At 34.4% G+C, this 21,403-nt stretch overlaps 1 protein-coding gene across 1 annotated transcript; it reads right to left on the bottom strand.

Annotated features, from left to right (window-relative positions):
• Nucleotides 1–435: 435 nt before the first annotated feature.
• Nucleotides 436–18,027, bottom strand: LOC117338757 (probable ATP-dependent RNA helicase DDX56). The gene is made up of 16 exons (XM_033900073.1): nucleotides 17,906–18,027; nucleotides 15,348–15,509; nucleotides 14,628–14,708; nucleotides 13,866–13,939; nucleotides 13,069–13,239; nucleotides 11,684–11,774; nucleotides 11,307–11,371; nucleotides 10,113–10,217; nucleotides 9,571–9,636; nucleotides 8,838–8,936; nucleotides 8,178–8,401; nucleotides 5,158–5,231; nucleotides 4,727–4,816; nucleotides 3,395–3,500; nucleotides 1,863–1,969; nucleotides 436–565 (listed from the first exon to the last, which is right to left on the bottom strand). The coding sequence occupies exons 1-16, from the start codon at nucleotides 17,987–17,989 to the stop codon at nucleotides 494–496; spliced, it is 1,671 nt and encodes a 556-aa protein (XP_033755964.1). The 5' UTR covers nucleotides 17,990–18,027; the 3' UTR covers nucleotides 436–493.
• Nucleotides 18,028–21,403: the final 3,376 nt, after the last annotated feature.

Raw genomic sequence — 21,403 nt, 5'->3', positions numbered from 1 at the left:
TTAAAAGCAATTTCAACATAAATATTTTTCAAATAAACACGTTTGAAGAGGATCATTGCATCAGTGATTTTAGTGCTTTTCATGAAGCTGGAAGAATCGCTCGGAATTAGGATTGTGCCATTTAAATGCTCAATATACTGTTTTTGTCACAAGGACCTGAGAATTTGTGAGTCTACATGTATTTGGACATTCCCTAGTGTGTATTTTCAGACGTTTTGGGTGCTAGATTAAAATTCGGTAAAAATGACACCCCTGGAGTTCATTATAAGTCCTATATTATTATAAAGGGGTGTCATTTCAACCTCTGGTTTTTGTAGCTGTTAGAATTTGATATTGCACTAAAATTTGATAATGAACTAAAATTTGAATGCACCAAAATTAATACCTTCACAGTACTGAATACATCGCCTTTAGCAACGAAGCTCGGACATTTGGTGGCATTTTTTGAAAACAAATTTATTCATAAAAAAATTAACATTGTGGATACAAAAAGTCACTTCTTTTTTTTCTTTTTCCCACTTAATCCTGCAAAGGCAAAACTCTTTAGTGGATCGTCCTGTTTTTTCTGTAACAAAGTATAAAACAAAATCATCTTCATCTTTTCCCAAATGTAAACACGTTTTTACATGTTTCCGTTGTATCTAGTAATTCATATATCGTGCTTCTAATAGTATTCTCAAGCATAGAAGTGGAACTGGTGGTATATTGAATTAATTCCGATTCAAGGGTAATAGAATCTTTCGGTACCATGAACATGATAAATTCAACCCTTGTATAAGAGTTTGGCATGTAGAACCAAGCTTTACAAATAAAATTGAGAAAATAATCAAAGGGCCAAAGGCCCTGAGAAATGTCAGGGTCTGAGGTCATATAATAAGAAATTTAAAACTGGATTTTATAGTCACACAGCTACATTTGTATCAGATGAAATGTCTTAATCTGGTTATTCCTATTCTATAACATATTTATCTACTGACAATTTTCCAATAGCTGAGTTTAGTTCTTTCCCTATTTCTTTAATGCTTGTGGAACATTACTGATATACTTTTGAATCAGTAAAGCTGCTTGTAAAATTATGAAAAAAAAATCAACTGAAGGACAAATCGGTCTATTACATGTAGAACCAGAGATAAAATCCAAGATGTACAAGTTTTTTTATTTATACTACTGTATAAGATGTTAATTAGGCCTAGCAAACATCTATTTTATGACCCCTAGTAACATCGAAAATGCAAATATTTTAACTCCGATAGAAAACTGCGGTTGCGTTGTCGGATATACATGGTAAATAGGCATACAGTTTTGACAAACAACACACCAGTACATCAGTCACGGATCATAATCATTAGATTTTTTTCAAATAAACAAATAATAATCTTATTTAATAGAATCCTTAGGAAAAACAGCAATGTAGTTTGTTACAACTTGGCTTCAATTCTTGTTGATATTTCTTGCGTATTCTAGCAACATATAAATAAATATGAAACTGCGAACAGTCGCTGTTTAGTTATATTAAACATAATCGCCAAAGGCATCCTGATGTTAAAACTCCATGAAGAACTTTCTGAGAAATAACAGTTACAAACATCAACTGTTGAGTCAAAATGATCGTGTGTCAGTGATCTTGTTTTTTGATCAATCTCAAAAATAGAAAATAGTGATGATTTTGTTTATAGACAGACCACAGACGAAGGGTGGTTTGAACAGAGCACCATCTGATAATGGTGGGCTAAATATACAAGTTTGTAACAATTATTAGACTATTAAATGAAACAGAATGAGTTTTAATATCAGTGTTTTTTATCTTTCACTGCCAATAACAATATCCATTAGTTGAATCCAGTAGATTAGGAGATTCTTACCCTGTACTTTATTTGTCCACGCGACGGTCCAGTATAATCTGAAGCCCTTGACCGTTTCCTTGACTCTTGGCCACCACGGTGTCCTAATTTTTTCAGCGTTGGGGGAACTGAAATGCAATAACAGAGTTTTACCATCACAGTCCTTATACAATGGATTATATGTCTTATGTTACCTAATGTCATATTTCAGACATTCTTATTATTATTATTAGTCCCACAACTGGGAACGACAGAAGAGAAGGGGATAAAGTTGTGCATGGTGTCCGTCTGGCCACTAGTTTGTTTATTCTCCATCTTCTACACTACTTGTCACTGAAACTTCAAACGTGGGGTATGGGTTACCTTGGTCAAGCAGTGCCAAAAGTTGGTCACTCTGACCTAAAAATGTAGATTTTGACCTTAAACCTACATCAAATTTTTTTAATTTCGGGCTCTATCTTATAAACTACTTGTCACTGGAACTTAAAACTTTGGGTAGCGGTTACCGTGATGAGGCAGTGTGTTGTGTCTCAAAAGTACATCACTGACCTTGAATTGTACATTTTGACCTTCAACCTTCATCAAAGAAAACTTGTTCCGGGCACTATCTTCTACACTTATCACTGAAACTTCCAACTTTGGGTATGGGTTCATCTTGGTGAGGGAGTGAGTCATGTTTCAAGAGGTCACTCAGACCTGTCCTACATTTTGAACTTTTATCTATAGCAGAGAAAAATTTGTGTGACTCGCTCTCCTACACTACTTGTAACGGGGACTTCACACTTGGGGTATGGGCTCACATGTCGTTATAATTTGGACAAGTTTGCATTTCAGAGATGTTTGGTCAGAGTGCTCTAGCAGCGTCATTGTTCGAGGGATTTTTATCAAAACTCCCCATAATCATAAAAGACCATAATATCTTGAGACAAATTTGAGTTTCAAGGTTGTTGAGTCAAGGTCATCGCTACTTCTTTAAGAAAGGCTCTTGAGGCTTCCTCTAAGGGATTTGCATCAAACTTCAGATTCTTGTTTAGGGTTACATCTTTAAGAAGTATGAGTGTCAGGGTTGTTCCTTCAAAGTCACTGTTAATATTCAATGTTAGCCCTCATGCGACTTCATTCCTTGAAAGATTAAGGACCATAATATTTGGGACAAGTTTCGGTTTCATGGTTGTTGGGGCAAGGTCATTGTGAGATTACTAGTAGTATCAACATCAACTGCAAGGAGATATGGCTTCAAAATGACACTGGCTGTTCACTGAAGCAATAAGCCCAGGAAACAAACAAACCAAAAGACATCACCATTATATATCATTAAAGTGTAATATAGGTAGAGGGGCCAGTACAGGACATACTGTATTGCTTTTATTAACAATACTCAGTAAGCTTTTTAATGATTTTTCATCCATATGATTGCAAAATTTTCTGTTCTCTGTTTTTTGTTTTGATCTTAGCTTTTAGTTTGTACAAATATGTTGTTACTGACCAATAAACAAGGTGTTCTGAAATATTAATCTCTTTTTTATATTTAACCTGTAAACAAAACACTTTACCCAGATATTCTGGAACATTCTTCATGTGTGTCTGACTTTTGACAGTGTGTAAGAATTTATCATGTCGAAGGATCTGGAGATCTCTTGGATTATCCTGAAAATGACACTGAAACAAAGATACAATTATTTAAGTATATTAAGTTACCACACATGGCTATAACATCTTGTCATTTTTCTATCCTCATAAGTATTATACAATAAATTCCTTGAGTTCATTTAATAAGATCAAATCTTATTCAAAACACTTCAAAATTACAATATTTTTGCTAATACCTAAACTAGAAATAAAAATAGGAATTTATGAAATTGTCATTGAATGATAAATCTATACAGATAGTAAAATCCAGTTATATATATATATTTAAACAAAACCTCAAATTGTTCATGTCCCTAAGTCCCTTATTAAAGGTAAAGCTCTTTACTTGTCAAAGAGGATGGTGTTTTTGAGGAAAATATCTCCCATGTGTATCCGGCCTTCTGTTTGTCATAAAACTATACATACATACATGTTACAGTCTATAAGACGTCTGATAATTACAGGATTGACAGCCTATACTACTGTCTATTATTGATTATAGCAAAATCATTTCTTTATCATACAGTATGGTACATGAGCAGAAAAGATCCAATTCTGGAATGTAAACTGATCTCTTCCATGGAAAAGCAATAAAAACAGAAAGTTAGGTTCTGGACTATAACAACCTTTTTGACAACCACACAAAATTTAAAGACTAAGAACTTACAACCGCACAACTTATCTTTAAGACCAAGAGAACTTACAATCACACAACTTATCTTTAAGACTAAGAAACTTACAACCACACAACTTAACTTTAAGACTAAAGAACTTACAACCGCACAACTTATCTTTAAGACTAAGAAACTTACAACCACACAATTTAACTTTAAGACTAAGTACTTACAGTCACACAGCTTAACTGTTAGACTAAGAACTTAGTCACACAACTTAACTTTAAGACTAAGAACTTACAACCGCACAACTTAACTTTTAGACTAAGAAACTTACAACCACACAACTTAACTTTAAGACTAAGAACTTACAACCACACAACTTAACTTTAAGACTAAGAACTTAGTCACACAACTTAACTTTAAGACTAAGAACTTACAATCACACAACTTAACTTTTAGACTAAGAACTTACAATCACACAACTTAACTTAAGTCTATTGAATCTAGCTACAAGTACACAAAACTTAACTTTACGTCTACGGAAACCTACATAAGTCCGCATAACTTGAGGACCTACCAGCTTGCAGAGCTTAGTCTTTCATTTAAGGAAGTCATCTACAAAACTACATCAAGCAATACCTTGAGTTTTTGAGAGGTCAATATTTCTTGTTTTATCTCCTTGAGTCTTGCTTCTTTGATGGCCGTTTTTGTCACTGCTCTCATGGCATCCTAAGATTTTCCCAAATATTTACATTAGATATTAAGTGTTACACATAAATTATACCTGCAATCAATAGTAATTACAAACTATTCCAAAAAGTTGTATCATCAAGTTAAAAGGTATTTTGGTCTTTTCTACCAATCAAAACACAATAAAACACAATTATTTAAAATAAATAAAATTCAAGCAACTGTTTCCATTCTTTTAGTTATAAAAAAAAAACTCATTCCAGTATACTGTATGTTGATTAAATTTCTTGTTATTTCGAAGAAACACATTTATTTGTAGAAAAAAACAACTGAATGATTATAAATGATTTAAACCTTAATGTGTTTAACATTTTCTGTACCTTGGCTCGATATCTGAAGCCTTCTACCTCCTCCATCTTGAAGTTATAAGGTTTGAATACTGATTCTCCATTTGCTGAAATTGAAAAATGTTAATCAATAAATATTTTCTATTGAAGCAATTTTCTTATGTTTATATACAGAAAGATATTTGACAATCTAATTAAAATCTAGATTGTCATTCTCACTTCGTTACATGAACATCTAACAACATCCCATAAGGGGTCACGTTCTGATGACCTTTGAGATATGTGTATTTCACTCTCTGGGCGAATTGTCAATTTGTCAATGTCATCGAAGCAAAACATTTCGTCACAGCATCCCTCTGAAGCAAACCATTTCGTCACATCATGTATAAATATGTAGCTTTATGCTTCCTGGGGCGAAATGACTTGAAATAAATTTACAGATTATGTATTCTAGTCATGCTAATTCGGACACATACAATTCACTTCCAAGATTCTGGAAGTAGTCATTTGATTGGCTAATCCAAGAAGGTCATCCTGACGTGACACCTTATGGGATGTTGTTAGATGTTCATGTAACGTAGTGAACATGACCATCTAGATTTTAATTAGATTGGATATTTGACACCTGAACATCATTACAGAAACCAAAAAGAATACTACAGGGTAGAACAATATACACTCATATAACGTCATATAGTATTTATATACTATCTTGCATGGAAAGAAGATTTGTTTCACATTATGAGTGGTTCATAGGTGACATGCTATTAACACGCATTTTTCACTAGAAAGTCAATGTTTAATGACTTAAGTAGTCCCCAGCTCATTAAACACATATTAATATCATGATTATAAAACAAGCCAGGTTTTAAAAAAATCAGTTGAAAAATGAAGCATCTCAAGATAAAAATCAAATACTGGAAAGAAACTGACAGAAAATGTAGGAGATCTCCAGACAAAACTCAAAAACTGAAATTTCTGTAAGCCAGCTAACAACATGAATAATTTTGAAACCCTGTATAAGTTAGACTTGTCTGCATAAATAGAATCTGCAAGAGGAAAAGCCGAAGTTTTCCAGGAACATAAAATTACTCTACAGGCCTGTACTAATACAAGAGGCCCATGGGGCCTGTATCGCTCACCTGGTTGGATTTGACCAAATGTCAAAATAATGTTCATGTTCAATTCCTTTTGTTTGTTAACCTCAAACAATGATATATATGGTTATAGTATGGGGATCCCAACTGCTTTAATGAAATAATGAAGTCCAGACTCTCTGAGTTTACAACATGCATTTATAACTTGACTAATATGACTAGTAGCAATATAAAGGAATTACCTTTATTTCCCCTATGGGGCCCCGTCCCTTTGGCCCCTTTGGCCCCTCGGGGGTCAGAGTCATCATTTATGCAAAATCTGTTCCCCTTCCCACAAGAATGTTTCTGACCAAATTGGGTTAAAATCCATTCATAACTTTATGACTAGTAGCGATTTGAAGGAATTACCTCTCTTTCCCTATTAGGCCCCGCCCCTTTGGCCCCTTGGGGGTCAGAGTCACCATTTATGCAAAACCTGTTCCCCTTCACATAAGAATGTTTCTGACCAAATTGAGTTCAAATCCATTGATAACTTTATGATTAGTAGCGATTTGAAGGAATTACCTCTATTTCCCTATTAGGCCCCGCCCCTTTGGCCCCTTGAGGGTCAGAGTCACCATTTATGCAAAATCTGTTCCCCTTCCCCCCATGATGTTTCTGACCAAATTGGGTTCAAATCCTTTCATAACTTTATGACTAGTAGCGATTTAAAGGAATTACCTCTATTTCACCATTAGGCCCCGCCCCTTTGGTCCCTCGGGGGTCAGAGTCACCATTTATGCAAAATCTGTTCCCCTTCCCCCAATGATGTTTCTGACCAAATTGGGTTCAAATCCTTTCATAACTTTATGACTAGTAGCGATTTGAAGGAATTACCTCTCTTTCCCTATTAGGCCCCGCCCCTTTGGCCCCCTGGGGGTCAGAGTCACCATTTATGCAAAACCTGTTCCCCTTCACATAAGAATGTTTCTGACCAAATTGGGTTCAAATCCTTTCATAACTTTATGACTAGTAGCGATTTGAAGGAATTACCTCTATTTCCCTATTAGGCCCCGCCCCTTTGGCCCCTTGAGGGTCAGAGTCACCATTTATGCAAAATCTGTTTCCCTTCCCCCAATGATGTTTCTGACCAAATTGGGTTCAAATCCTTTCGTAACTTTATGACAAGTAGCAATTTAAAGGAATTGCCTCTATTTCCCAATTAAGCCCCACCCCTTTGGCCCCTTGGGGGTCAGAGTCACCATTTATGCAAAATCTGTTCCCCTTCCCCCAATGATGTTTCTGACGAAAGTGGGTTCAAATCCATTCATAACTTTATGACTAGTAGCGATTTAAAGGAATTGCCTCAATTTCCTCTATTGGGCCCCTCCCCTCAGGCCCCTTGGGGGTCAGAGTCATCATTTATGCAAAATCTGATCCCCATCCGCCAAGGATGTTTCTGACCAAATTTGGTCAAAATCCAATAAGAACTTTATGACTAGTAGCGATTTGAAGCAAATGTTGACGGACGGACGGACGACAGACGACGGACGCCGCACCATGGCATAAGCTCTATGCTCTATGAAAATTATTTCATATGACTTGTGATACTTAAACAACTATCTGCTCTGAACTTCTCAAAGGCAATGTGGCCTTCATACATTTTGTATCAATCTGAAATCTGAACTTCTTAAAGGCTGTAATTTATCAACAAAAAACAAGAAAATGATCTATTACTTGAAATTTTGTCATTTAACATCTGGAGAAATCTGGTAATTTACTATTTGAAGAAATCTTGTAATTTAATATTTGAAGAAATCATGTTATTTACTATTGGAAGAAATCTAGTAATTTACTTTTTGAAGTAATCTTAGTAATTTATGAATTAAATCTTGTAATTTATTTTTTGAAGAGATTCTGTAATTCACTATTTGAAGAAATCTAGTAATTTACTACCTATTACATATTGATGTTTACCTGAAGTTTCTGACAGCGAGCTTTCTACTGCCTCCAACAGTGGCATCTCTTTCACACTGACAAAAGACAAGGCTGTGCCCTGATTGTCTCCCCTGGCTGTTCTTCCCACACGGTGGATGTATGCAGTGACAGTTTCCGGAAAGTCAAAGTTCACAACATTTGAGACGTTTTGGAAATCAATTCCTCTTGACACACCATACTCACGATCCTTCTTCTTATGTTCCCTAACATTATCATAAAAAAAGTTCTGTATAATAATAATGAAATTATAGTTTGGAACAAATTTTACTCAAATGATAAGCTTGAAGTCATGAATATGAAATGGATTTGCTAATTAAAAGTTCACATGAAAAATGTTGCATCCATCAATTTGTCCAAACTTGCATGGAGAATGAATACCGAAAAAAATGTTTCCTCTTACTTTTGCTTTTCCTTGTAATATGGCAATGGCTATGTTATTATTTCTACATGTCAATGAGTAACATAAAGTTATTTTTTTTTTTTTTTATGTTTTTGCTATAGCCAATAGGTACAGCACATATCAGATTTAATACATTTTTAATATATCACAACATTTTAGGTAAACACACCATATACACTATGACAGCAGGGTATGGTACATGTATAGAATTAAAACAAAAAAACTGCAAATCTACACACTTTTTCAGTTTGCCAGAGCCTGGTTCTGCAAGCATCGTCTCATCAGAGGCAATTATATAGTCATACAGGTTGTCATTGAACTGGTTCACCACATGACACCTACAGCAGATCAACAAATATTTTTTAAACATTGTTTAATTAGATATCTTATTAACAATAATTTAGTTTTAATTGGTAAAAACACAAATATATATATATATTTTTAGGGAATCATATCTGGTTATGGTTAAAGAGTGCTCTGTTATTCAGTAACATAGCTATCCCATTCTGGTCACATATTAAAGAAACCGTACTCCTGCTCAAGTACAGTAATTTTGTGCTTAGGCTCAAATATATTGGTGATAATCTGATATCTGAATACATTTTTTTTTAAATTGAAGGATTTTCGGAAAGATTTTTAAGTGTGATCATATTATTTTTTGTTTAGGTTTTACTTTTAAATTGATATTTCATAATTTGAGAAAGTTTTAATGAAGCTGCATTAAGCAGAGGTTTCGTACTTGAGCATGAGAATGGTCTAAAGAATACAGGCAGAGATTTTTAAAACAGGAACTACAGGAGGCAGTGATTATAGTAAATCAGTCCCATATAATAAGCCACATTTTGTCTTGTGTCCATTATGCATGAACTTTCTTTGTTTCTTGAGTCCTCATATTGGGTATATATGCTACATATACAGCCAGGATTGCATTATCACAGAAAATGAGTGAAACTAAGACTAGTGATTAATTACCTCGAGTTTACTGGAAGCTCTGAATTTAACACACAGGCAGAAATACCAAATTGCTCTAGGAAATAACTTCAATCTGAAAAAGATAAACAGACATGTATATATAGACAAATCTTTACTGTTAATTTTTCGTCTAAGTACTGAATAACAAACCTGGATGACAATCAGTCTGAGAGGAAATGTCTACCTATGTAAAGCAATATTTCTTATTTTATTACATACTGTAGTTAACATAAGTCTGGGAATAAAGAAACCTCAACATCCATTGCAGTTGTGTTTCTACAAAAGAAAATTGTATATATATGTTTCAACCGTTAGGCGGTTATGGTGAATTCTTTCATGTGTTTGGAGGTCTACATCTGGAATCGGTTGCAATTTTCTGTGTTTTTCTGGGGTGTTGACTATCCTAGATTTGGTTTTACTTAAATCCCTATCAGACTTAAAAGGCATACTTGATCAATAAAATCTACACCTACAAGATCTACAAATCTAAAACAATTTACCATCATGTTTTTTTCTCAAAATCTGCAAAATTTTCAACTTACTTGTAACATTTGTTGACAGAATTAACAAACATTATTGTTTTTCCTTGAACAAGCTTCAACTTGAGTAGTACATAAACAAGAGCAAATTTGTCCTCCTCTTCACATCTAAAATGTAAAACAATATTTATAATGTTGTAATAAAATATGCCAGCAAGGGAGACAATTGGATTTGCAAAAATCACTAAACAAGTCAAATTGTATCTATAAAGAAAGCTTGATATAGGATAGAATTCTAATTTGGTAAATTAGATTTTTTTATCCTGTTATTAATCGACATATGTGGCCAATCTTTTGGAAGTTTTTTCCTAATTTATGCACTGCCTGGGATTTCAAATGGTTTTAATTGTCTTTTAGGTAATATCTTTGGAAAATGATGCATTCTTAATTCTTCAGGGATTACTTTCATGTTAGCTCTCACCACTCTGGTATGTTATAAAGTAATCAAAGGCTCAGTCACTCCAATCTTGGGGATAAACCAGGAAGACTAGCTTGATCCTTACAAGTGCATCAAACAAATCTCTAGGTCATCATACTGTTAAAATGACCGACTTTGAACATGATTGTCGCAATTAGTCAGGTTTTCCAGGCACCAATCAAACACTCTGATTTTGCCATGAAATATTTGAGGGGTACAGACAAGGATAATGAACATGAACTCTGGAGTATCAATGACAAGGCTTTAAAAGGAGGAAAAGAATGTTGTACAATGTATGTATACTCATGGATAGGCTGTGTGACTATTCGCCTAGAGTTTAGAAGATCCAGAATAAAACAAATTGTGTTTAGGATAGATTTTAGATTTAAATACTTGTATAATTACAATTATATACAAAGTGAACATTAGTCATTTTACAACGATTGCGAAACAACTTATATTAACTTATACTAAATCGTGCTTGGTGGCTTGAATGGAAGCGTGCAAGGGTTATTACTGTGGGAGGAAACCGGAGAACCCAAGAAAAAGCTACGTGGTTAGACAGGTGACCCCATACCCTGTCATGTCAGATCAGGTAATCGAACAATGACCACATAGCTGAAAGGCAAGTGTGCTACCACTGTGCCACCTGACTGCCCTACAATTATATACAGGGGTTCAGACAGGTTCTTATTTACCTCATGATCAGCTTACAAACACTAGAAGACGTTACATGATGTTACAAACACCAGTAGAGGGTTGTTATATTGTGTACTTACTTGATGTGGTACTGTGTTAGCTGTGCAGCCTCTGGTAGCTGGGCTTCTTCCAATTTTAATATCACCTATCAAATACACAGAACCAACAAAACTGGATCCAAATTTCAACTTCAATTACATTTTGTTGAAATCAAATGTTTCTTAATTAAAAAATTAACGTCTGTGCATATTTCATGATTTTTTCTATCAGATTTGCTAATGGTCCATGTCATAACCCAAACAGTCTATATCATTATCAAATATTAACAATTCTCACTTAAACATTTAATAGGAATATGGTATTATGAAGAAATTATTCAAGCAAAAAAAACTATACCCCTCACAGTATATAGGTATATATATATATATATGTTTGTGAAGACATTGATCACACTTACTGCATTGTGAAGTACCATCTTTTTGAGGGCCTTAACACTGTCGTTGAGAGTGGCTGACATCAGGAAAGCCTGGTATATTTTGGGCAGGTGTCTACAATGAAATGTGACATAAATGTACAATCATATTCTTAACTACAAATTGCTTCAGTGTCACCCTTACCTCAATAATATGTACAATGTATATGGAATGAAAAAAAAATACCAGTACACAAATCATTCTGGACAGAGTGTCCCTGGAAAGCTTTGAGCCTCTCCAAAAAGTTTGGGAATGATTTATTTGTGAACCACTTAAAGCTTTTAATCCTATTATAGAATGGATGATTCTGCAAAAAGGAAGAAAGTTATTTGAAAACAACCACTGCCAGTATTGGATAATACAAGCGATGTTTCAGTGACTCTGTCACCTACATCAGATAAAAAGTCTGACAGAGTACCGGCCACATATCCTCAGGTGAAGATCTCAGGTGTGTGGCTTGACGCTCTCTACTGTGTCACTTTGTGTTTCTCATGAAATTGAGAAGCGGGCCAGTCTGTGCTGCCATGGTTAACATTGTCCCCTCGGGTAAGACACTTTACCCATAATGCTTTGGATGGTATGTAACAGGTCTCTTGTATGTTGTTCATTGAGGTAGTCACAAACTACTACAAGGAGACCTCGCCTCAAAATGACCCTGTCTGTTCATGGGGCTATAAAGCTAGCTAACAAACAATCAAAGCGTATTGACACTGAGGCGAAGAATACATTATCATAACCTTACTGACAGATTTTTTTCGGCCAAACTGTTATCTTACAATAACATATTCAGAAGAGGTAAAAAGCAAACAAATCAACTCAGATGTCCTGCTTTAAACCTGACAAGAGGAGTAACTACAGTCTGGGAGTCCCCTCATCCCAATAAATAACACCCCCCACCCCCCAAGCCTGAGTTTCCTCCGGCCCTGACACACCATATCTGGTGTAGGACCAGAGAGCACTACTGCATTAAAACTTTGAACTCTCCGTATGGAACTGCTAAGACTATAGTACAGATAAGATAAAATTGGGCGTGACATAACACCTACCTTATATTTTTGGACATATGAGATATTTATTTACACTATACACCCATTTAGTCCTATATTGATGTTCTATTCTGTCAATAAAGATCCTGGCATTCTTGGACTACACCCTCCCTCCTTACAGTGCATCCAGATGGCCTCCTTACCTGTAGCTGAAAAAGGTCTGCTCTAACTTTCAACTACTTTTGAAATGTCATATAGAACAACATGATATATATTTGTTGTGTGACATGTTACTTGTTTTCATTGTACCAGATTTTTTCCTATTTTGCTTTACTCAAAAATAAAAACTTTTACAAGGTTAACTGATCATTGTCTATATTTACCCTAGAATGCCTTTGATGTCACTTTCATATCCAAAGGAAAACAGAAGGTCAGCCTCGTCCATTATAAGCAGCTCCAGAGAATCCTTGATACACAGATTACCAGCACGGATATGTGCAAGAATGCGTGTTGGTGTGGCAACTACAATATCTGGCTTCTCAGCTAACATGGGCCTGTGTTTGAGGTGGACAGTATGAATACGATTTTGATCTAATAATGACCAATGCATTGGTATTTTTACGGTAGTGCTTAATATATGTTTCATTAAGTGTAGATCATAAGCTATAAAGCTCATTTTAGCCATGAATACTTACAGCTACCAAAAGCCATAGATGAAAGTACAGTGAATTTCTTGTAGAAAGATTAATAATAGAATTGATCCTATATACCTGATTTCAGTTGAAGAGTTTTGCATTTAATTAATCTTTTCAGGCTAATACATTAATAACAATTTTGGAAAAACAAAGATGTTTTCTATTATACTTTATTGTATAACTTGCTAACTCATTGATAAGTTAATCACACAAGTTATCAAATATATTATCAAATAATATATTTGATGACACTTTGTGGTATTTTCAATCTCAAATACAGAGAATTGCATATAATTTATTTATACAGAGCTATTGTTACATTTGTTTGAAAATATGAATTTGAGTAGAAAAAAATAGTGTTGAGTGTAGTGCTACCTTATTAAAGGGAAGTAACTATTCTAGACTTTTTCGTAAATATTTTTTTTCCGATATAGCCAACATGATCTATATTTTGAAATATAGACTCAATTGCTTGAAGAACATACTTCTGTGAGGGAAGAGGCATCTGTGGAGATATATCCAGACATTTCACCTCTCTGGAACAACTTGAGGTTAAAGACTGCGAATCAAAAATAACAAAACAAGTCAAAGTACTGCTGTAATGAGGGCTTTTTCTACAATGACATTTCTATTGATAAAACCTAAAACTTTTAGTTACTTGTTTTTTTAGGTTTTCTATTGAGATAAAGATATCTTTTTCCTATATGAGTCAGCATAAAATGGCTAGTATTGTACCAGTATGAATAACGATAGGAAAGAGTAAGCCTGGAGAAAGAAAAGACATGGATGCCAGCAACAACAAGTATTAAATCCATATACATAAGTCTTATTATTTTCACAAGTTTCTCTTTTTTTTTTGGAAAGTATATCTTTCTGGTGTATATTTTCTATTGTGTAAATAAATACTCGCCTAATGTGGCTGAGTAAATCTTTATAAACACCTCCGACATTAGGTAATACTAATTTTGTATCATACAACATAAAGAAATCATTAAAAGTTGGATGGTCCATAAATTTTACTGTCAAAAGTTGGATGGTCCATAAATTTTACAGTCAAAATATAGCCATCCTGTCTACTGACTGTGGGGATGCCTCTAAAGATGAGTATATTAATGGCAAGGTCACAGAGATGGTCTGAACATGAAGTTGAATACAATGACTTTTGTTTTGTTTGTTTGTTTTTGTTTAACATACCATTAACAAATACAATGACATGTTGATGTAATGATTCTCGCTATTTTTCTTACCATTATATTTTTGAAAGCCTGATCACATAACTCTTTGCTTGGTGTAAGTACAATAGCTTTCACACACTGTTCTTTGCTGGTCTGTTAAATCAAATTAATTTGCATTAATACATTTTAAATATGTAATATATACCACACGATGGAGTTAAAATTTAACAACCATCCATGCTCCAAAAACCTCCCTTCATATTGTCAGATGCCATATCATAATCCAAGATGATAGTGAAAAATGTTCCCTCTTGCATAGAGGCTCTTATCTGGGGATAAGCCCACCACCACTTTTGCCCATTTTCAGTAAACTATAGCTAGTCCCCTGGGCTTAAGCCTTGCAAAATATGGGACAATCATGTCAAACATGGTAATTTAGGCATAACAACAGCTTTGTGATGAAAAATAGTGATTATTTTAACACTTTATTTAATTATGTGGGAATATCATACCCATTCAACTACAAAAAAAGTATGTCTGTTTTTATCAATTCCACTACAAGGTTGAGGGTTTCGACAAGTGCATCTAGTTTTCAGATAAGTGGTTTTCTTCTCAATCGAACAAGTGAGTAAAAATTTTAATTATGAAATGCAATGGAAAATTTCAAATTAAGGAATATTGATGAAACTGGCCTGGGGTCAGGTTTATCAACTAGGGTTGAAGAACAGGAATTAAGAAACTCTTTGAACATCCCTGGATCTAAGAACTACTGAGCCATGTAAATGCACTTACAGTTTTTGCAGCCAGTATTTTCTGTATGACAGGGATACAGAAAGCTGCAGTTTTTCCTGAGCCTGTCCTTGCTCTTGCCAGGATATCTTTACCTTCCAATGCTAGCGGGATAGCTTTCTCCTGAATAGGAGTTGGCTTGGACCAACCCAGCTCTGATATAGACTGTAAAAAAAACATACAAAAGTAAACCCAAGTCAGTTTTTAGTATGATTACTATCTGAGGGAATATATGATCCAGTGAGCCTTAAGATCCCCTAATTTGGGCCCCAATTCATTATTCACAACAGAAATGTTAAATTAAATTTTGAAATATAATATATATATATTGCCGAAAAGCAATCTTCATTACCTAATTGTGCTATATCTATACATCTATGTAGCATTTGCTATTCAATGTAAATATCATCTGCTCAGCATATTGCTGCTGTGTGTAGACTTGCTTTCAAAAATCACAAAGTACATATTTTCTGGGGATATTACCATCAATTTTCCTTTTGATAATTCAAAACAGACCACAATAAAAATATTTTGATGCCGACAAGTTTGTGCAATTACTCTATCCAGAGACCTATATACTATAGTATATAACAAGAGATCCCAGAGGGATCTTGGCGCCCACCATTGAATGATCTTTATAGGTTCCATGTCAGATTGATCTTTTCTCTACTTTTCCCTTCCTCTAAGTCTTACTAATCTGTGTAAATTCAGAAACAGCCCTCATAACTAGGCACCAAGGAGAATCTACATATGTAATTTGAGAAAGATCCCTTCAGTACTTTCTCAGAAATGGCAATAACAAACTTCAACTATCAAAATCCAAGATGGCTGCCTGTCGGCCATGATGTTTTCCGATTGGTCTCAAAATGCAATATGCAGAACTAGGCACCAAGGGGAACATACATATGAAATTTGAGAAAGATCCCTTCAGTACTTTCTCAGAAATAACGATAACAAACTTAAATTATCAAAATCCAAGATGGCTGCCTGTCGGCCATGTTGTTTTCCGATTGGTCTCAAAATGCAATATGCATAACTAAGCACCAAGGGGAGCCTACATATGAAATTTGAGAAAGATCCCTTCAGTACTTTCTCAGAAATAGCGATAACAAACTTCAATTATCAAAATCCAAGATGGCTGCCTGTCGGCCATGTTGTTTTCTGATTGGTCTCAAAATGCAATATGCATAACTAGGCACCAAGGGGAATCTACATATGAAATTTGAGAAAGATCCCTTCAGTACTTTCTCAGAAATAGCGATAACAAACGTTAATTATCAAAATCCAAGATGGCTGCCTGTCGGCCATGTTGTTTTCCAATTGGTCTCAAAATGCAATATGCATAACTAGGCACCAAGGGGAGTCTACATATGAAATTTGAGAAAGATCCCTTCAGTACTTTCTCAGAAATAGCGATAACAAACTTCAATTATCAAAATCCAGGATGGCTGCCTGTCGGCCATGTTGTTTTCTGATTGGTCTCAAAATGCAATATGCATAACTAGGCACCAAGAAAAACATACATATGAAATTTGAGAAAGATCCCTTCAGTACTTTCTCAGAAATAGCGATAACAAACTTCAATTGTCAAAATACAAGATGGCTGCCTGTCGGCCATGTTGTTTTCCGATTGGTCTCAAAATGCAATATGCATAACTAGACACCAAGGGGAACATACATATGAAATTTGAGAAAAATCCCTTCAGTGCTTTCTGAGGATTAGCGATAACAAGAATTGTTTACGGACGGACGGACGGACGCAGGGCGATTTGAATAGCCCACCATCTGATGATGGTGGGCTAAAAACCTATATACTATAGTATATAGGTCTCTGCTCTATCTAATGTGTGTATATGTAAAGTCAGTAGTAAATTAACTGTTTGTACTTATTATTTAATGACCAGCCAAAGGGATCCTGCTTTCTATCATGATATTTTAACTTTATTGAATAATGAATAAAATTTACTCAATGTACTAAACTAGACCAGAGGCACTTGTATCCAGTGATCAACAGAGAGAGTTAAAATATAATATCCTTGATATATAACCTACAAAGATATTAGATTTTAACCCTGGGTGTTAACCAAATACAAGTGCCTGTGATTAGACACATGGCATGTACATATATATGCACTACCGGATTGAATTACATTATTATATATATTACACTAATGCGAGATATGCAAATATTAATTTACTACATAAGTTCAGTTAATGATTCCAAAATTGACAGAACACTGCTAATTTTGGTGACATTTGTCCCACATTTGTTGTCTTGACTGACCTAGCGATAGAACTGGATACTAATTCAAAGTAACATATACTGGAGCACAAGGACATGCCTAGTACATGTTATAGAATAACCATTGGTATTGGTGGTTAATATTATCACATCCCGAGTAAGATCTACACCAGCTGAATACTTTAAAATAGATACGTATGTGCCGTGATCACTCGCAGTGGCTCTTTACCAACCGAAGGGGGGTGGTTTTCATATGATATTAAAATTTGGTTCAAGGACGAAACAACAGCCCATAGACAATCATGAGGATTGCCGATACCTTAAGAATACGGTCATCTAAACCCATTTCGTGAAACTCGATCTGTTTTTCCTCCACTTCATCGTCAAAATCGTCTCCGTCCATTTTCACAACATGCGTTCTCTAAACCGGAAACTGTAAAGGCTGTCCTAATTTAAAACCTGGAGTGCACCTATAGTTCCGGACGTCAGAATAAAAGTTGTGCAACGTGAGTAAGGAAAACTAAGACTGGTAAGTCTTGGACCCTTCATTTAATAATATATAATGAGCAAATAATGAAATGTATACACAAATATGTTTGCCTAGCAGTGGACACAGCTTTGTTAAAAAAAAATCATCACTTTTAGATATCAGGAGAAATCACCATGCACTTTTGAATCAATATAAATATCCATATTACGCGTACCTGCTCAAATTATCTGAGCATCTCATTGCTGGCGGTGACTAATTTAATATGAAGAGAGTGTTTATTTCGACATCCTCAAATGTTTGTCATATCCATTTTTTTTTTTTAAGTTTGCTCTGGCAACGTGCACTTTCACATTGCGTCATTGCGCCTGTACATGTACTATATATATATATACTACTACATCCTCTTTTGTCGGCACACACCTTCAATCTCTTATATTACTACCTATCAAATGTGTTTGTTTGTTTGTTTATGTTTTACGGCCCATCGACAACTAGGGTCATTTAGGGCCAAACAATATACTATCAATTTTTATTTTTCAAGTTAAAATCAGATCAAATTTGTCATTTTTAAAAGCATTCGTATTGTATATTTAGATCATTATGATAAAAGAAATTGGTTTAAAATGGTAAAACATATATATGTCCGAATAGATTATGTGAACTTTGTGATATAAATAGAACGTCAAAGAGAGTAACGTAAAAGACATCAAAGTCTATAAAATAGATCGATTTCTTTCAAGTAGCTAAATATTGTTTTCGAATCCACGGAACTGAAAAGGGTTTTCATATCCGGGACTCGAAAGTATTTATCACGAATGTGTTTGAAATCGGAACATTCTATTAATAAATGCTCCACTGTGAATTGAGCATCACATGCATAACACACCGGTGGATCCTCTCGTTTCAAAAGGAACGAATGAGTAGGATATGTGTGTCCGGTACGGAACCGAGAGAGGACTATTTCCTCTCTACGATCCTTCCGACTTGGTGTTGATGTAATTTACAATTACGAGATCCAAAGAATATACTCATACAAAACATTGTTTTACGAATATCTCGAATCTTAAAATGCAAAATAACATTAATTTGGATTCCGAGCCATGTCGGAATTAAAGGCAACGAACTTGTTGACCGCCAAGCAAAACATGCTCTAAATCTGCAACAAACAAATATCAAAATACCATATACAGATTTCAAACCTGTAATTAGTTCTGCCATTCAGAGTAAATGGCAGCAACGCTGGTCTCTCGAGACGAGCAACAAACTTTTTAAAGTACAACCGAAACTTAAAACATCAAATGTGTATACTCTCCCTAATCAATTCATACTTCACACTAAACTTTCTTAACAATAATATTCCATCGACTCACCATTCACGTGCACACCATTTATTACACACACCTTCAAAATGTACTGACACATTCCTGGTAAATTTGGTACACGACCCCCTATTGGTATAAAATTTGGGAAATTTTGTTCTAAAATCCTTTAGTGGCCGTTTTGTCCCAAATGCAGTCTTTGTTAAATATCAACGCACATTGAATCAAACATGGGTAGGTAATCCGGACGGTTCTGATGTGATATCGTCTTTAAAGCTGCCTTGTTACACATTTATGACTCAATATATTACTGTAAACAAACATATATTCGCAAACGATTATTTTGTCACGATTTTCGCTTATTAGGACGATCGTGAAAATCAACCGTTTCGAACACCCCAACGTTACCTTTGTACTGAAAATCGAGACCAATGCGTCCTTCTGCGAAAACATGACCCGCGATATTTCAAGTTCAAGTTCATTTTATTCCCTGATCGGCCCATAAGTGAAAATAACATAACATTCATATTCAACAGCACAATTACATGAAAAACGTAAAGTGATCAACATGATATTGTAAGCTCATTCTAAAAAAACGTGCATCTCAATAGTTTAACAATTTAAAATAATATTCAACTATTAAATTTTTCTGTCCTTTTTCTAAAAATAAATGGATAAATTTACCACTTTAATTTAGTTCTTTTACATTTTTTACTAATTTGGAAACAATTGGCTTTCTGTAATAATAATTCTTGATATATTTTGACGAAGATAAGAGTAAAATGGACATTGTAATAAAAAAAAAGATACTCGTCTTCAATTTCTTCTAAATTAGAAAAAGCGCACAGTCTGTTAGCCTTGGAACATTATGTTTTCTGCCATATTCTATATTTAGATCATGTGACGAACGTCTTATTTTAGATAAAAAACTTTTTATATACACTGTCAATAGGGTTAATTAGATAAAATTGTAAATAAAAATTATCAATTAAATGTTGATACACTACTCCTCATGATGTACCATTAATCCTATTAATGATTTCTAGCCGATACACATCCTTAATTCTTTTTTCTATTAAACTATAAGTATAACAATCAGCTGCAATTTCATGCCAGAGATAAGTTAGTTCTGTTTTATCTAGTTCATTTATCGTCATTCGACTCAATTCTATGTTCCAGACACGCTTTTAATACACAATTAGAAGTACTTTTCAGTTTTAGCCAAAACTGAAATTGTTAATTTCCTGGTTATATATAATGGGAATCTGCCCATATATATTTATTGACTCCAAGTAAACTTTTACAAAAATAGTATGCACTTTTTCTTCGTCTGGTGCTACACGATGTTTCCATATTTCACTTGCATATCCTAATTTACTATTAATACATGTATAAAACACAGAACATTATGTCTTAATATTAAATTAATGACTTTTCAACTTACTATTTACGGCAAAATAAGCTTTCCTATCTTGGTTAGCAACATTTTTTTTTTTTAATTTTCAATTGTAATTGAGTAACATTCCAAGATAATTGAATTCATCAACTACTTCAATATCTTCATTATTATAAAACCACTTTGCATTGCACGCTGTCTACCTCCGTTTCTAAAGAAAATGATTTTTGTTTCATCAACATTAAGTGTCAACTTCCATTCATTATTATATATAGAAACAATGCATCTAACATTTCTGGGAGTGACCGAGGTGACTCTGCAATCAAAACGGTATCATCCGCATGCATAGTTAAACATAAATTGATCAAACCTATTTCAACCGATTGGCAGTTCTCTCTAACAAAACACATTGCACAATTATTTACATATAAACTGTACAAAAAAGGTGACAAATTTCTCCTTGGATTAAACCGATCGTGTTTCTGTAGTATTATGATAATAATCTATTGTGTTTGATACATTATCATACCAAGATAGTATAATTTTTAACATCTTTCCATCAATTCACCGTTTTATAAGTTTAGATCATAACAGGCTTCTATCAATTAAATC

This window comes from Pecten maximus, chromosome 12, assembly GCF_902652985.1.
Source record: "Pecten maximus chromosome 12, xPecMax1.1, whole genome shotgun sequence".
Lineage (NCBI taxonomy): Eukaryota > Metazoa > Mollusca > Bivalvia > Pectinida > Pectinidae > Pecten > Pecten maximus.
This window is presented reverse-complemented; position numbering and strand designations above follow the sequence as displayed.